General features: G+C 48.2%; 2 protein-coding genes across 6 annotated transcripts; one reads left to right on the top strand and one right to left on the bottom strand.

The window, feature by feature from the left end:
• Nucleotides 1-104: 104 nt before the first annotated feature.
• On the bottom strand, nt 105-12,041 carry NFKBIL1 (NFKB inhibitor like 1). 4 transcript variants are annotated; one of them, XM_009241634.4, is made up of 4 exons: nt 11,921-12,041; nt 10,459-10,735; nt 1,085-1,306; nt 105-913 (listed from the first exon to the last, which is right to left on the bottom strand). In XM_009241634.4, the coding sequence occupies exons 2-4, from the start codon at nt 10,721-10,723 to the stop codon at nt 324-326; spliced, it is 1,077 nt and encodes a 358-aa protein (XP_009239909.1). In that variant the 5' UTR covers nt 10,724-10,735; nt 11,921-12,041; the 3' UTR covers nt 105-323. The 4 variants fall into 4 exon arrangements, with proteins under 4 accessions (XP_009239909.1, XP_009239908.1, NP_001125382.1 ...); XM_009241633.2 differs by lacking the exon at nt 11,921-12,041 and adding an exon at nt 11,151-11,331; NM_001131910.2 differs by lacking the exon at nt 11,921-12,041 and adding an exon at nt 11,151-11,281 and having other exon boundaries at nt 1,130-1,306.
• A 101-nt stretch (nt 12,042-12,142) lies between these two features.
• ATP6V1G2 (ATPase H+ transporting V1 subunit G2) lies at nt 12,143-14,428 on the top strand. Of its 2 annotated transcripts, none has more exons than XM_009241654.4 (3): nt 12,143-12,262; nt 12,681-12,781; nt 13,307-14,428. In XM_009241654.4, exons 2-3 carry the CDS (start codon nt 12,722-12,724, stop codon nt 13,478-13,480), a joined length of 234 nt encoding a protein of 77 aa, XP_009239929.3. In that variant the 5' UTR covers nt 12,143-12,262; nt 12,681-12,721; the 3' UTR covers nt 13,481-14,428. The 2 variants fall into 2 exon arrangements, with proteins under 2 accessions (XP_009239929.3, XP_002816761.3); XM_002816715.6 differs by having other exon boundaries at nt 12,143-12,416.
• The last annotated feature ends 1,995 nt before the right edge of the window (nt 14,429-16,423 follow it).

Here is a 16,423-nt window from a genome sequence, read left to right as displayed (position 1 = left end):
GCAGGTGTGTAGGAGCTGTGGGTTTCAGCAGGCGGGGCGGGAAAGGAGATGTCATGGGTGATGAAAACCACAGCAATGGAAAAAGACAGAGGAGACACTGGGAGTGAGATGTGGAACCAGGTCTTATTAGGAAACGGCAGAGTCAAGGAGCAGTGGTGGCGGCCCGCACCCCCCACCCCCACTTGTTACAACTTTCGCTCCCACCCATATCCTCTGCTGAGCAGCACCTGGCTCTTCCTTGTGGTCCCCATCCTTTCCCTTACCCTTCCTTCTTGCCTCATCCTGAGGCTGCAGCCCCGAAGTTTCTTGCTTCTTCCCTAGGGTCACTTGAGGGCCTCTGCATGGCGATTCAGGGCCTGAGAAAGGGCTGTCACTGCTCCCATCACACGGCCCAGCTCCCAGGTCTCAATCTGGCTTCGGAATCGCTGCAGGAAGCGGTCAGGGTGCCAGCGGACCTGCTGGACCCTCAAGTACCTCCTCAGAGCCCCCTGTTCCTCCAAAGGGGGGCCCCTGGCCACCAGGGCTGCAGCCATGGCCTCTGGGTCCCCTCCCCCAGGGCAGGGCCAGGGCACATCACCAAATCGCCAGAGGCTGCCCCTCCCCGCCCCTCTGGGGTGCTCTGCCCTGGGCCCGGCCCTGGCTGGCTTGGGTTCTCGGTCCCCTAGAGCCTCCTGCGCCCTCCTGGCTCGGCTCTCATGCAGTTCTTCCTCCTTGGCCCGGGCTCGCTCTCTGAAGAGCCGCTGCTCCTCCTCCTGCTGTCGCCAGCTCCGGCTGGAGCCCTCCGCCCGTGGGGGTCGACAGGATCCCTCTGCTTCTCGCTGCTGCTGCTGGCACTTCTGGGCATGTTCCCGGGCCAGGCGATCTGACCAGGCTGAGAAGGACTCAGGTTCCTGGGTTTCATGGGAGGCATCACCTGTTTGGGAGGGTGGGATGGGGGTAGTTGGAGAGAGGCTGTGAGAAGGTGATGGGCCCCAAGAAGCAGGGAAGCACGGAGGAGGGGCAGAGGAGCCTAGTGTGACGCATTCATGCAGATGGAAAGTGGCCAGCGGGGAAGGGCAGCTGTGGATAGCAGTGGACTTCTCACCTTCAAACCTCCCCATGACTTCCTGCCACTCGTCCTCCAGCTCACCCTGGAGCTTCTGTCTCCATTCCCGCTCCTTGGAGGCATCATCTTCTTCCTCCTCTTCAGCAGAATCCCAGGGGGGTCCCCAGCCCAAAATTTGGCCAGGGGTCTCCCCATCCTTATTCTTTATTCCCATGGCGGAGGGACAGCGGCTTAGCAGCGGGAGGAAGAAATCAGTGTAGGCTGTTGGTGGGAGAGCAGGGAGCAGAAGTTAGCTGGGACTCCCACTCCTCGGCAGAGCTGCCATCTTGAATCCTGCTGGTCACTCACTCCCTTGGTCTTAAAGCAATGGAAGGGTGGCTCACATGGATGCCTCCTGGGTATTAGGAAATAACCATCACTGATAAATACAGACTGATAGTTTACCACATGCATGATAAGTGTGGTAGTTTAAAATATTCTTGGCCGGGCGCGGTGGCTCGTGCCTGTAATCCCAGCACTTTGGGAGGCCGAGGCGGGCGGATCATGAGGTCAGGAGATCAAGACCATCCTGGCTAACACGGTGAAATCCCATCTCTACTAAAAAATACAAAAAATTAGCCAGGTGTGGTGGCAGGCGCCTGTAGTCCCAGCTACTCAGCAGGCTGAGGCAGGAGAATGACGTGAACCCGGGAGGTGGAGCTTGTAGTAAGCTGAGATCGCGCCACTGCATTCCAGCCTAGGCGACAGAGCAAGACTCCGTCTCAAAAAAAAAAAAAAAAAAAAAAAAATTCTTACTTGTGTCTCCACAAACTATTTCAGCGTCCTAGAAGTTCTACCATGCCAAGTGACGTTTTCTGACCTGCCTCCAGCCACCAAGGCAGTGCCCAAATTCTTTGACTATGTATTCCACTTTTCACTTAAAAATATTGTCACTATATAAATCCCTTATTTTCTCACCTGAAACCATGTATCAGACTGGGAAAATATCTGAACGCTCTACTCTGGGCCATTAATAAATACACGAATATGTAATACTTATCTTTTATTATCACTTATCAATAAACTGAGTAAAATAAATGTTTTCAGGGGAATTTCTCTCAGCCAGCCTTTCCAGGGGATGATGGGAGAGGGGTGGGGAGGTGAACCGGCAACAACTATGGCCGGCAGCAGAGCAAGCTCTTTCCAAATGACTGCTGACCTAGGGCAGGGGAAAGGGAGTGGAGTGTGACAGAGGGTCTCACCCATGGGCTGAGAGAAAACAGGAGAGGAACCGACGTTCCTGAACTCCCCTTTTCTTCAGTCCCAACCTTGCTGCATCTGGCCCAAGGTTAGCCGAGTGCCATGCTACTTCCTTCACTGCCAACCCAGGCACCCTGGCCAGGGCCACCTGCTGTGGCCGCCAACCACCTCTTTCACTTGGGGGATAGAAGAAGGGGAGGGAGGCAGCCTTCCTTCCTGTGGACCTACTTTCTTTCCCCGGGGTAAGAGGAAATGGGCTAGCAGTCCTTAAATCTTTATTTGGCAGTGCTGGGAAGGACTGTTTACCTGCAGAAAGCTGGAATAGGGGAAGGCAAGGCCAGGAAGGCAGAAGACAGAATGGCCCAGGTGTGGCTGGTGAAGGCCACCATCCCTACCCAAATCACATCGGGGTGCGGGGGCACTTCTCCCTAGTGCTGCTGTGACCTGTCACAGACCCTCTCAACTTGTCCCACCCAGGGAGTACCTGGTCCTGTCTTTCATTCGCATGTTCCCCACCTGAGCTCGCTGCAGGGGTAAGCGTGGTGGGTGCTGAGGCTTGCATGGGAGGTTTACATTCATAGGTTTTAAGGAGTAGGGCCTCCAACTATAAAAACATAATATTAAACAGCCACTACAACTGAGGCATGTGTTTGAAAAAAGCTGGCTACAAAACTGTAGAGAGGATCAGATGTGGCCAGGCACGATGGCTCACGCCTGTAATCCCAGCACTTTGGGAGGCTGGGGGGGGGGGGGGTGGATCACAAGGTCAGGAGTTCAAGACCAGCCTGGCCAAGATGGTGAAAACCCATCTTTACTAAAACAAACAAACAAACAAAAATATATATATAATTATATTTTATATTATATATAAAATTAGCCAGGTGTGGTGGCTGGCGCCTGTAATCCCAGCTACTTGGGAGGTTGAGGCAGAGAACTGCTTGAACCTGGGAGGCGGAGGTTGCAGTGAGCCGAGATCGTGCCACTGCATTCCAGCCTGGGTGACAGGGCGAGACTCTGTCTCAAAAAAAAAAAAAAAAAAAAAAAAAAAAAAAAAGAAACAGAGAGGATCAGATAATAACTGTCTAAAACATGAGACCAAATCCTACGGTTGGAAAAAAAGAGGCCGGGCGTGGTGGCTCATGGCCTGTAATCCCAGCACTTTGGGAGGCTGAGGTGGGTGGATCACCTGAGGTCAGGAGTTCGAGACCAGCCTGGCCAACATGGTGAAACCCTGTCTCTACTAAAAATACAAAAATTAGCCAGGCGTGGTAGCATGTGCCTGTAATCCCAGCTACTTGGGAGGCTGGGTCAGGAGAATCACTTGAACCTGGAAGGTGGAGGTTGCAGTGAGCTGAGATCGTGCCATTGCACTCCAGCCTGGGCAACAGAGGGAGACTCCAACTCAAAAAAAAAAAAAAAAGAAAAAAAGTAGACTGGCAAAAAATATGTAAAAATTCTAGTCTATGGGAGGTGGGGCTGTAGGTGGCTTTTCCCCCAATTTTATTTGACATTTTAATGTGAAAGGGATATAATTAAGTTGAAATTTCCTTTTTAAAGAAGGAAGAACAAATTTGATAACTATTAACAGTGTACTGTGATCCCTTCCAGTCCCAGCTTGGTGTACCTAAAAGCATATATATGACACATTTATTTGGAGATATGTAACCATACTACAAACATTGCTTGGCAACTTGCTTCTTTCATTTAACATCTCATTTATATTTTTTCCACAGGAATATATACAGTCTACCTCATACTTTTTGACGACTTTATAATTAGTGTTCCACTGTGTGTACAAAACAAATCTCCTTACCCCAATATCGATAGACTTTGTTTCCAAAAATGTTCAGCCTCATGAGTATCTTACAGTCTTTCTGTGGGGGTAGATTTTCATAAGTGGAATTTCTGAGTCAAAGAACATGCGCAATTTTGCCAAACTGCTCTCAATAAGTTTGTGCCAATATACAAGTGTGCCTATGTCTTCCTTTACCAAAATTGAATATCATCAACCCTTTTAATTTTGCCAGTTGGATAGATTAAAAAATTATTTTATTAACGATGTTTTTTTCTTTTTCATGTCTTTTGGCTATTTGTATTTTTTTGTGAATGAATTGCTTATATTCTTTATCCACTTTTTCTGTGGAAATTATATATATTGATATGAGGGTTCCATATACTGTATGTGTTATACATATTGCAAACATTTTCTTCTATCTTTAAAAAAAATTTTTTTTCTTTTTGAGACAAGGTCTCGCCCTATTGCCCAGGCTGCAGTGCGGTGGCATGATCTTGCTCACTGCAAACTCTGCCCCACCTGGGCTCAAGTGATCCTCCCACCTCAGCCTCCTGAGTAACTGGGACTACAGGACTACAGCCACATACCACCACGCCTGGCTAATTTTGTATTTTTCGTAGAGACCAGGTCTCACTGTGTTGTCCAGGCTGGTCTTGAACTCCTGGCCCAAGTGATCTGCCTACCTTGGCATCCCAAAGTCTGAGATTACAGGTGTGAGCTACCGCACCCGGCCTAAAATTTTCATGTAGTTAAATCTATATCAATATATTATTTTCTGACTTTTTATTTCATTTCACTCTTAGGAAGGCTCTATTTTAAGATTATAAAATATTCTCTGCATTTTCTTCTACTACTTTAGACATATACCTATTTTTATTTTTAGAAATTAAAAAACTCGGCCAGGCGCGGTGGCTCATGCCTGTAATCCCAGCACTTTGGGAGCCCAAGGTGGGTGGATCATGAGGTCAGGAGTTCAAGACCAGTCTGGCCAAGATGGTGAAACCCCGTCTCCACTAATACAAAAATTAGCCTGACGTGGTGGCGGATGCCTGTAATCCCAGCTACTTGGGAGGCTGAGGCAGAGAACTGCTTGAACCCGGGAGGCAGAGGTTGCAATGAGCCAAGACTGCGCCACTGGACTCCAGCCTGGGTGACAGAGTGAGACTCTGTCTCAACAACAACAAAAAAGAAATTAAAAAACTCTCAAAAGTACAAAGTATAATACAATACACAACCCCATTCCTACCACAGGGTTTGTTAATATACTGTCATGCTTGTAGTATAATTTATTTTAAGGAAATAAAATCATCACAGATAAAGGTAGTTTACCGTGATACTGCCTTCCAAGTTTCATTCTTCCCCAGGCCATCTGTCCCATGAATTTGGTGTGTACCTTCCTGTCATATTCAGGTGTTTAATCTGCTGGAATTTACTTTTTGATTAGGTGTGAGGTAGGACCCTTGTTTTTCCCTAGATGAGCCAAATGTTCCAATATCATTTATAAAATAGTTCACCTGGTTGGGCGCAGTGGCTCACGCCTGTAATCCCAGCACTTTGGGAAGCTGAGGTGGGTGGATCACCTCAGGTCAGGACAGGAGTTTAAGACCAGCCTGGCCAACGTGGTGAAACCCCCACCTCTACAAAAATACAAAAATTAGCTGGGCATGATGGCAGGTGCCCAGCTACTCGGGAGGCTGAGGCAGGAGAATCGCTTGAACCCGGGAGGCAGAGGTTGTAGCAAGCTGAGATTGCGCCATTGCACTCCAGCCTGGGTGACACAGCGAGACTCTGTCTCGGAAAAAAAAAAAAAAAAAAGTTCACCTTTCTCCAGTATTAGAAATGCCCCCTTTAGGCCTGGCGCGGTGGCTCACGCCTGTAATCCCAGCACTCTGGGAGGCCGAGGCGGGCGTATCACGAGGTCAGGAGTTCGAGACCAGCCTGGCCAACATAGTGAAACCCCGTCTCTACTAAAAATACAAAAAATTAGCCGGGCGTGGTGGCAGGCACCTGTAATCCCAGCTACTTGGGAGGCTGAGGCAGGAGAATGGCTTGAACCCGGGAGGTGGAGCTTGCAATGAACCGAGATCACACTACTGCATTCCAGCTTGAGCAACAGAATGAGACTCCATCCCCCCCTTTGCCAAAAAAAAAAAAAAAAAAAAGAAATGCCCCCTTTATAGCCATTTACCAGATCAACCGTTCCCAATGCTCTTTAATATGCTGGAGTTTCATACTAAGAAAAATAAACACAAAAACATTTTGGCCAGGCGCTGTGGCTCACGCCTGTAATCCCAACACTTTGGGAGGCTGAGGCAGGCAGATCACAAGGTCAAGAGCTCGAGACCATCCTGGCTAACATGGTGAAACCCCGTGTCTACTAAAAATACAAAAAATTAGCCAGGCGTGGTGGCACACGCCTATAGTCCCAGCTACTTGGGAGGCTGAGGCAGGAGAATCTCTTGAACCTGGGAGGTGGAGGTTGCAGTGAGCCGAGATTGTGCCACTGCACTCCAGCCTGGGCAACAGAGTGAGACTCCTTTTCAAACAAAACAAAACAAAACAGAAAACAAAAACAAAACCAAAAAACATTCTGTGGGATGGGCACGGTGGCTCATGTCTATAATTCCAACATTTTGGGAGGCTGAGGTGGGCGGATCACTTGAGGTCAGGAGTTTGAGACCAGCCTGGCCAACATGTTGAAACCCCATCTCTACTAAAAACATAAAAATTAGGTCAGGCATGGTGGCTCATGCCTGTAATCCCAGCACTTTGGGAGGCCGAGGCGGGTGGATCACCTGAGGTCAGGAGTTTGAGACCAGCCTGGCCAACATGGTGAAACCCCATCTCTATTAAAAATACAAAAGTTAGCCGGGCGTGGTGGCAGGCTCCTGTAGTCCCAGCTACTCAGGAGGCTGAGGAAGGAGAATCACTTGAATCCGGGAGGCAGAGGTTGCAGTGAGTCAAGATACTGCCACTGCACTCCAGCCTGGGGAGCAGAGGGGAGACTCCATCTCAAAAATAAATAAACAAATAAAAATTTAAAAATTAATAAATAAAAATAAAAAAATTAGCTGGGCATGGTGGTGTATACCTGTAATTTCAGCTACTTGGGAGGCTGAGGCAGGAGAATCGCTTGAACCCAGGAAGCAGAGGTTGTAGTGAGCCGAGATCGTGCCACTGCACTCCAGCCTGGGCGACAAAGCAAGGCTCCGTCTCAAAAGGAAAAGAAAAAGGAAGCTGGAAGCTGAATGAGATGGGCCTTTCAACCAAGGAGTCAGAAGGCCATCTGGTGGCAGGGCTGGCAGGGGACCAGGAGTAAATAAGGCCAGAGAAGACACCAGGGTTTGGGAGTGAAGTCATTGAGCTTGGGTCCCCCTTTGGAAGACAATGACCTGAGAGCTGTGAGATTTCAGACAAGTTCCCGAACCTTTTGGGCCCTGCTTTCCTCATCTGTAAATGGGATAATATCAGTCTCACCAGCTTCTTAAAATTCAATACAATAGAGTTGGGTATGGTGGCTCACGCCTCTAGTCCCGGCACTTTGGGAAGCCGAGGTGGGCAGACTGTTTGAACTCAGGAGATGGAGAACAGCCTGGATAACATAGCAAACAGTCTCTACCAAAAATACAATTAGCTGGGCATGGTGGTGTGTGCTTGTAGTCCCAGCTACTAGCGAGGCTGAGGTGGGAGGACTGCTTGAGCCCACGAGGTAGAGGCTGCAGTCAGCCATGATTGCACCACTGCACTCCAGCCTGGGAGACGGAATGAGACCCTGTCTTAAAACAAACAAGCAAACAAACAATAAAGGAAATCCCTACCACACTATCAGGGGCATTTTGGCTGAGTGCGGTGGCTCACGCCTGTAATCCCAGCACTTTGGGAGGCTAAGGCTGGCAGGTCACCTGAGGTCGGGAGTTTGAGACCAGCCTGACCAACACAGAGAAACCCTGTCTCTACCAAAAATACAAAATTAGCCGGGCGTGATGGCGCATGCCTGTAATCCCCGCTACTTGGGAGGCTGAGGCAGGAGAATCTCTTGAACCCAGGAGGCAGAGGTTGAGGTGGGCCTAAATCGCGCCATTGCACTCTAGCCTGGGCAACAACAGGGAAACTCCATCTCAAAAAAACAAAACAAAACTCCCATTTTTGCAAGGCAAATTGGGCTCACAGAGGTAAGCTGCATGTCCCTGTTGATGGCAGAGCTGGGGTCTGGATGCAGGTCTGCCTCGGGGTAATCTGCTCTTTTGCCTTCCAGGGTCCTGCCTCTTACAATATGAGCTGTCAAGTTAGATGCCTGCACTCGGTAAACCTACTCTGTTTTAAGTAAAAACAACAAGAAACAAATCTGAATATGCTAGCCTATCTCAGGTATGTTAAAGGAAATTTTTAAATAGGGGGGGTTTTTGACCATTTGGGGGAGGTTTTGGGGGAGGGGCCTTCTGTCTATACTTGAGCTGGGGGATGTTAGGGTTGTTCATCTGGATCTAGAGGTTTTCCTCTAATGTTCTTACTCCAGAAGGAAATCTCTAGATGGGGAAAGAACGTTTCAGCTTTTATTCTAGTAAGCAGGGCTCTACCTATAAAGAGCTGCTTCCACCACCCTTTTTTTTTTTTGAGATGGAGTCTTGCTCTGTTGCCCAGGCTGGAATGCAGTAGTGCAATCTCGGCTCACCACAATCTGTCTCCTGGGTTCAAGTGATTCTCCTGCCTCAGCCTCCCAAGTAGCTGAGACTACAGGTGCGTGCCACCATGCCTGGCTAATTTTTGTATTTTTAGTACAGATGGAGTTTCACTATGTTGGCCAGGCTGGTCTCGAACTACTGACCTCGTGATCTGCCTGCCTCAGCCTCCCAAAGTGCTGGGATTACAGGCATGACCCACCGCACCTGGCCTCCACCACTATTATAATATCACCAGGTTCCCCATTTGAATCCTTCAGTGCCAAAGGTTTTGCAGAATTCAAATGTTTTTGGGACTTGATAGGGCTGACCTAAAAGTACACTCACTCTATATTAGGTAGCCCAGCAGGGCCTAGGCAGCCCCAAGAACCAAACACATGAGTGTTTCTGCAGGGTAATGTATGAATATTGACATCAGTAGGATAAAAATAAATAATAGTCTTACTTTAGTTCAGATTAGGTTTCTGTCACCAAATGAATTTTGGTGGCAGCCTGATGAAAAATGTTTGGTTCTCAGAGGGTTTTTGAGTTTAGAATTGTGGGTAAGGGAGTATGGACCTGTTGATAACAAAAACAGGAACAAGGCCATGTGTGGTGGCTCACACCTGTAATCCCAGCACTTTGAGAGGCTGAGGTTGGTGGATCACCTGAGGTCAGGCGTTCGAGACCAGCCTGTCCAACATGGCGAAAACCCATCTCTTCTAAAAATATAAAAATTAGCTGGGCATGGTGGCATGCACCTGTAATCCCAGGTACTTGGGAGGCTGAGGCATGAGAATCACTTGAACCTGGGAGGTGGAGGTTGCAGTGAGCCAGGATTGCACCATTGCATTCCAGCCTGGGCAAGAAGAGTGAAACTTCATAAAAAACAAAAACAAAAACAAAAAAAAAAAAAGAGAAACAGGAACAACAATCGCCAGCATATACCAAGTGCTTATCATGTGTGCCAGGTACTCTAATTATGTACTATGTCAGTTGATTCTCAAAACATATATGGCACAACATGGGTACTCTGAACATGGGCACAATCAACGTACAATGCTATAATGTATAACACAGGACAATGTAGCTGTTAAAAGCATGGACACTCTATCTAGTCCACCTGGGTTATAATCTCTGCTCTACCAGTGAATAACTGTAACTCTGGCAAATGACTTCTCTATGCCCTGTTTCCTCAGCTGGGAAATGGGGGATAATATCAGTACTCACCTCCTAAGATTGTTGTGAGGATTAAATGTGTTACTTTATGAGAAATGTATGGCACATAGCAAAGATTGTTATTATGTTAATTTTTACACATGGGCAAACTAAGCCTCAAGTAACCTGTCCAAGAATACGTAGCTATGAAGTGTGGAGCTGGGATTTGGAGCTGGGGTTTGAATCCAGGCAATCTAACTCCAGAGCCTACCTTCTATGCTACTTTTTGGCTACAAGCAAACAATCTGTCAAGAAACAAAGTAGCTACTAATCTAAACAGATGTGAAATTTGAAGACCAGTTGCTCTTTGGGGAATGTTGGGTTCTTCAGACAATGGTAGCTGAGTAATGTAAAGGCACAAATGACAGCCACATGCCAACTTGGTTAACTCCTTCCCTAGGTCCTGATGACCAAATAACTAGCTTATTTCTCAACTATTGGTTGGCTTTCATTTCAGGTCTGGTCAGCTGCTTATGACCTTGTTCCCCACTGAGCAGACTCACCATCTGGGCCCTGGCGGGCAGCAGCATGCAGTGCCGTGTCCCCATGGCGGTCCTGGTGGGCAGGGTCAGCCCCAAGCCGAAGCAGCAGGCACAGGGCAGGGGCATCGTGGCGGGCACAGGCCCGGTGCAGTGGTGGGGGCTGCCCAGCATCTACATCGAGGCCTGGGTGTCGCTGGAGGAGGGCCTGGGCCCGGACCAGCCGTCCTGCAGACAAGTAACGACGAAAGCGACGTTCTCGGCGTTGGCGGCGGGAAGTGGAGGCCATGGAACTCTTGGGCTGGGGAAGGAAAAAAGGCAGCAGTCAGGACTTCAGCCTTGGCTGGTCCTTCTCCCTCCATCTCTGACATTCCCTGTTGTTTCTCCCTTTGGTTCTGTTTTTTTTTTTTAAATATCTTCAGCAAGAGATGAGGCCTATCCTAACCCTGATCCTTTATCAGATGATAGATTTGAAAAAAAATTTTTTTTGAGAGGGGTGATAGGATCAGAGGTTTAATTTTTTTAATGTAAAATTCGAGAAAAGGGTAAATAATTGGTTTAAGGCTCAGGAGCCCAGGTAAATTTTTAATTTTTAACAAAGAACTTTAAAAAAACCCAACAGGGCCGGATGGGGAAAATTTTTATCAGCAGAAATCTGAGTTTTAAAAAGTCACAGATAATCTCCAATAATGATCTAGAAATTGAATATCATGTACCCGGCAGACAGATGTGGAGGCTTCTTCCTCTGGAACCTGGGGGGAGGGGTTACTCATCAGACCTGCCCCCGCCCCCCCAAGTACCCCCAGAGCTGTAGGCCCAAGGCCTGTGTTTAAGAAGCTCGGAGACTGGAGGCGGGAAGGGCGGAGACACTCCAGGCTGGAGGAAATGGCGCAAGCAGAGACGCAGGTGGAGGGCGGAAGTGAACTGTAAGGGGCGTTACCGGATGTCGTTCCGCCCCGACAGGGTGGTTGTTGGCCAGATCTCCCGGGGGAAACTAGGGAACTTAAGTTAAAGGGGCCGTCTGAAACCACAAGACTGGACTAGAGGCGAGGAAAAGGAGGCAAGGGGAGGGGAGGGAGAAAAGAGAGTTATTTGGAGGTTTTTTCCCGCCTCCTCTAACTTGGCAGAGAGAGGAGATGGTTCAGTGATGGACGAAAAGATGAGAAGACAGAGAAAACAGGGGAGATAAAGACAGCATAAAAATCACATTAAACATGGAAAACAAAAACAGAAACCACAGTGGGCCAACAACAGGGACAGATCAAAAAAGAGAAAAAATACAGACAAAAGACGGAAGAAGACTATCGTAGGATGGGGCAAGTGAGATGCAAAAATTTGGACTTGAGAAATATGTAGAAAAAGATGGAGATGTTAACAACGGGAGGCGGGGAGGGGGCGGGGTGGTGGAGAGAGAGAAAAGCAGAGAGTTTAGAATTAAGCCCAGAATGCTCTTTTCCCAACACAGGTTGCATGATGACATCCTTACCTTTTCACCGCATTCACAATCCTTTATGCTTCCTCTGATACCACCAATCAAGTTCTCCTTCTCCCACCTCAGTACTCCCCACTCTCCTCCCCTGCCTCATCCCTAGACCTTTCCGACTGGGATGGCTAACCTGTTGTAAGCCCGCAGCTTTGGGCCTGGACTCTGCTGCTCCCAGGCGGCCCCTTTGGGTACTGCCTGAGCAAGATGTGCTGGAGAGGAGGACCAGTCATCAATAGGAGGATGAGATTGGGAGAGACACTCGGTGCAGGAGGCTGAGTGAGAAGGGGAGCACTAAGACCCAGGGGTAGTGGAGGACTGCAGCAACGAGCTGGAGGAGGAGAAGTAAGCGGTGGGGGGTGGGAACCATCTGGTACTTTGACAGCATTCAAAACAGCATCGGCCATAACAACAGAAATGGCCAGTCAGTCCCAGGGTATCCAGCAGCTTCTGCAAGCTGAGAAGCGGGCAGCTGAGAAGGTGGCAGATGCCAGAAAGAGTGAGTCTCCTCTTTCCTCCCCTAGGAGTCTGGAAAGAAAATTAGGGGTGGGAGACAAAAAACATTTTGGGAAAACCCAAGGCTGGCGGGAAGACAGCTAGGGTCTGGAGGCTGGTTAGGAGGGAAGAAATGGATGGATATTAGAATCTGGCACCTGGTTGGCTGAGAGAAGGTTGTATAACTTTCTGGAAGGGACTGACCCCTGCTATTACATTGTGTGTGTGTGGGTCCACCCGCACCCACTGTCCTTTCTTCTGCCTCCAGGGAAGGCCCGGCGACTGAAGCAGGCAAAGGAGGAGGCACAGATGGAGGTGGAGCAATACCGCAGAGAGCGAGAGAAGGAATTCCAGAGCAAGCAGCAGGCGGTGAGTTGAGGCAGAGTTGGGATGAGACCCCGGTGCAAGTTGGTGGGTGCATCTAGTGAGGTGTATAAGGGTGACTCAACAAGAAAATATGGTGGCAGAGGGCTGAGGCTGAGGGGACCCTGGCAGGGACCACAACATTGGTGAAACTTTGTGATGATATGTAAGAGTCTGGGAGTTTTGAAGGCCACACAGAGCTTGTGGGCAGAATGCCACAGTCTGTGTAAAGTATAACATCTATGTGGAGTATGATTAACATTTGTGGTGGAGGGTAGAGTTTTATGGTCATGGATGGTGAAGTGGTGGGGATAATATGGTCTGTTTTAGGATGAAGTTGCATGTTTGGTCTAAGGGGAAAGGGGACTGTGTTGATATCTTTGGTGTTGGGATATTTCTTTGGGATGGGGGTGGTTTCTGAGAGGGCCTTTCTTCTAGGCTTTGTTTCAGGATCTTTCCCCTCATATGCCTGGACCCTTGTCTGTTTCTGCTTTTCCCTTTCTCTCTTCCACCCCTCTCCCTACCCCCCAGGCCATGGGCTCCCAGGGGAACCTGTCCGCTGAGGTGGAGCAGGCTACAAGGCGCCAGGTGCAGGGCATGCAGAGCTCCCAGCAGAGAAACCGAGAGCGTGTCCTGACCCAGCTTCTTGGCATGGTCTGCGACGTCAGGCCCCAGGTCCACCCCAACTACCGGATTTCTGCCTAGGGCCACTGTAGGGCCTGACTCCTTCTGCCAGTTTCCTCCCTCAAAGAAATCCTTCAATCAAAATTACCTCCCACCATAATCCCTGTCTTCTTTCCATCCCCTAGAAATCCTGGGAGGCAGGATCCAATAATTTTCCTGTGACATTTGTAAATATTCTGCTCACATCTGAATCTCCTTGTTGTTCTTTAACCCTCACTGAGGCTTTGTAAACTTCCAAGTCATTCTCACCTAAACCCTCTGTGAAATTTGTAATATGGGGAAGTAGGAATGTGGAAAACATCCTGACTTCAGCGTCTGGCAGATGTGGGTCCCTCTCTTGACTCTGTCACTTGCTGGCTGTGAAACCAGGACAAGCTACTTAACTTGGTAGCCTCGATGTCCTCCTCTGTGAAACTGGGATGATAATAATGCCTACCTTGTGCTTCAATGATTAGGAATCATTCTGTAAAGTCTAGCACAGTTCCTTGCATGTTGTAGCAGTGATTCAGTAAGTAGCAACCCTGTGATACTATTACCACCACCTGCTCACTGGCCAAAACCTACACAGCTGTTTCCTCACTTCCATCACTGGCTCTCTAATTCCACTTGTTCATTCTGTGACCCTAGTTATTTTCTGAATAATTGGTTCTTCTCTTTTCCCAGAGACCTTCTGATCTCCAAAAAGAGGAGATGACTACATTTAGCTCTTCTCTTATAATTCCAGGTAGATAACTGCATTTTGTAGCCTCTGTTTTTCTTTTGCTGATCTTTGTCTTTATTAGATTTTCCTCCTTTCCTATTTCCCCAAAGACTTATCAGATGCTCATTGCTTTCTAAGATCTAAAATGATACTGTGTTCCCTCATATGCATGCCCGTCCTTTCTATATCCTTGACACCTTATTTTCCCATTGTAACAATAAAAAAAGTATCAATAAAATAATTATCGGCAAATAAATTGGTGAGTTGAAGCAGCCTCCTTTTGCCTCATCATTTCTCATTTTCTGTCACTTTTTTTTTTTTTTGAGATGGAGTTTTGCTCTTGTTGCCCAGGCTGGAATACAATGGCGTGATCTCAGCTCACTGCAACCTCTGCCTCTCGGGTTCAAGCGATTCTCCTGCCTCAGCCTCCCAAGTAGCTGGAATTATGGGTGTGTGCCACCATGCCTGGCTATTTTTTGTATTTTTAGTAGAGATGGGGTTTCACCATGTTGGTCAGGCTGGTCTCAAACTCCTGACCTCAAGTGATCCACCTGCCTCGGCCTCCCAAAGTGCTGGGATTAGAGGTGTGAGCCACCGCGCCTGGCCTTCAGTCACTTTCTTGTTTTTTGTTTACATATTCCCTAAACAGCCCAAATGGCTATCCTTTGAAACTTGTTGGAGAAACAAGAACAAGTAGTACTTTATTATTTCTCTGAAGTGAGAAACATGGTTCCTCATTTGGGAATCTGAGGACTATAGATGGCAACTGTAGACAAAAGCTGGAGTGTAGGAGCAAGTGCTCTTTGCCCCTTTACCTTGCATTTTCTTCATAGCACTTACTGCTACTGGTTTTTTGAGACAAGGTCCTGCTGTGTTGCCCAGGCTGGAGTTCCAGCTCACTGCAACCTTGACCCCCTGGACTCAAATGATCCTCCCACTTCAGCCTCCTGAGTAGCTGGGATTACGGGTGAGTGCCACTATGCCTTGCTAATTTTAAAATTTTTTGTAGAGATGAGGTCTCACTGTTGCCCAGGCTGGTCTGAAACTCCTGGGCTCAAGCAATCCTTTGGGCTCGGCTTCCTCAAGGGTTGGGTTACAGGCCTGAGCCACTGCACCCTGACCACTTACTGATACTTGACATTATATTTGTGTTTATGTGTTTTCTTCCCTGTAATGTAAACACTGTGAGAACAGGGCTGTTCACTGCTGTGTCCCCAGATCCTAGGACAGCATGTGGCACAAGGGAGGCAGTTGATAAATACTTTTGAATAAATTAAATGATACTTGGGAAAATACCTTCTATGACACCATTCTTGAATTAGTTACTTCATTTATCACTGAAGACAAGCTTACTTCACCAAGAATTTGAACCAATAAGGTAACCTGTAGTGTATTTACTGACCAGATTCTTTGAGCAGGGAAGCAGAATACAATAGAGAATGAGAGATGTTTGCATCCTGGTTGTAACCTCACCAGCCGTACTGCTTGATATGTTGCTTTGCTTCGCTTCTGCCAATAAGATGAGAATAATGGTACCTACTCCTTAGTATTAAATGATTAAGTATGTTAACAGGGAGAGGGCCAAACGTTTGTTTTATTACACAGCAGGACATCAGGTCTTACTTTCGTAGCTCCCCATCTCAAAGACAGGGATAGCAAATGTTTCATTCAGGAAAAAAATCCAGGTTGAACAATAGGGCTGTTGGGGCGGGGCCAAGAACATTCTGCTCGAATTAACAGTATTAATGGGCCAGGCGCGGTGGCTCACGCCTGTAATCCCAGCACTCTGGGAGGCCGAGGCGGGTGGATCACCTGAGGTCATACATGGGTGAAGCCCCGTCTCTACTAAAAAAACAAAAATTTGCTGGGCGTGGTGGCGGACGCCTGTAATCCTCCTAGCTACTTGGGAGGCTGAGGCAGCAGAATCGCTTGAACCCGGGAAGCAGCGGTTGCACTCCCGCCTGGGCGACAGAGCAAGACTCTGTCTCAAAACAAAAACAAAAACAGTATTAATGGAATGTAGTATAACCCTCAAGCCCTATTAACACTTGGGGCCGAATCCAGACCGAGTATTCCCGCTCGGATTCAGAACACCTTCCTGACTCACCGGCCCTAGGGCATCAGCTACCTCGGACAGCATCCTTTTGGGAAAATACCGCCCACCAGCCCCACGACTGGGAAACAGTCTGGAAACACCCCTGAGCACTCCAGTTCCCTGAGACTTCCTTCCTCCCTCCCCTCAGCTAGGGCCCGCCGTTTCCTAG

The sequence above is a fragment of the Pongo abelii genome, chromosome 5, assembly GCF_028885655.2.
Source record: "Pongo abelii isolate AG06213 chromosome 5, NHGRI_mPonAbe1-v2.0_pri, whole genome shotgun sequence".
NCBI lineage: Eukaryota > Metazoa > Chordata > Mammalia > Primates > Hominidae > Pongo > Pongo abelii.
Note: the sequence above shows the minus strand (reverse complement) of the source record. Positions and strands in the feature narration are given on the sequence as shown.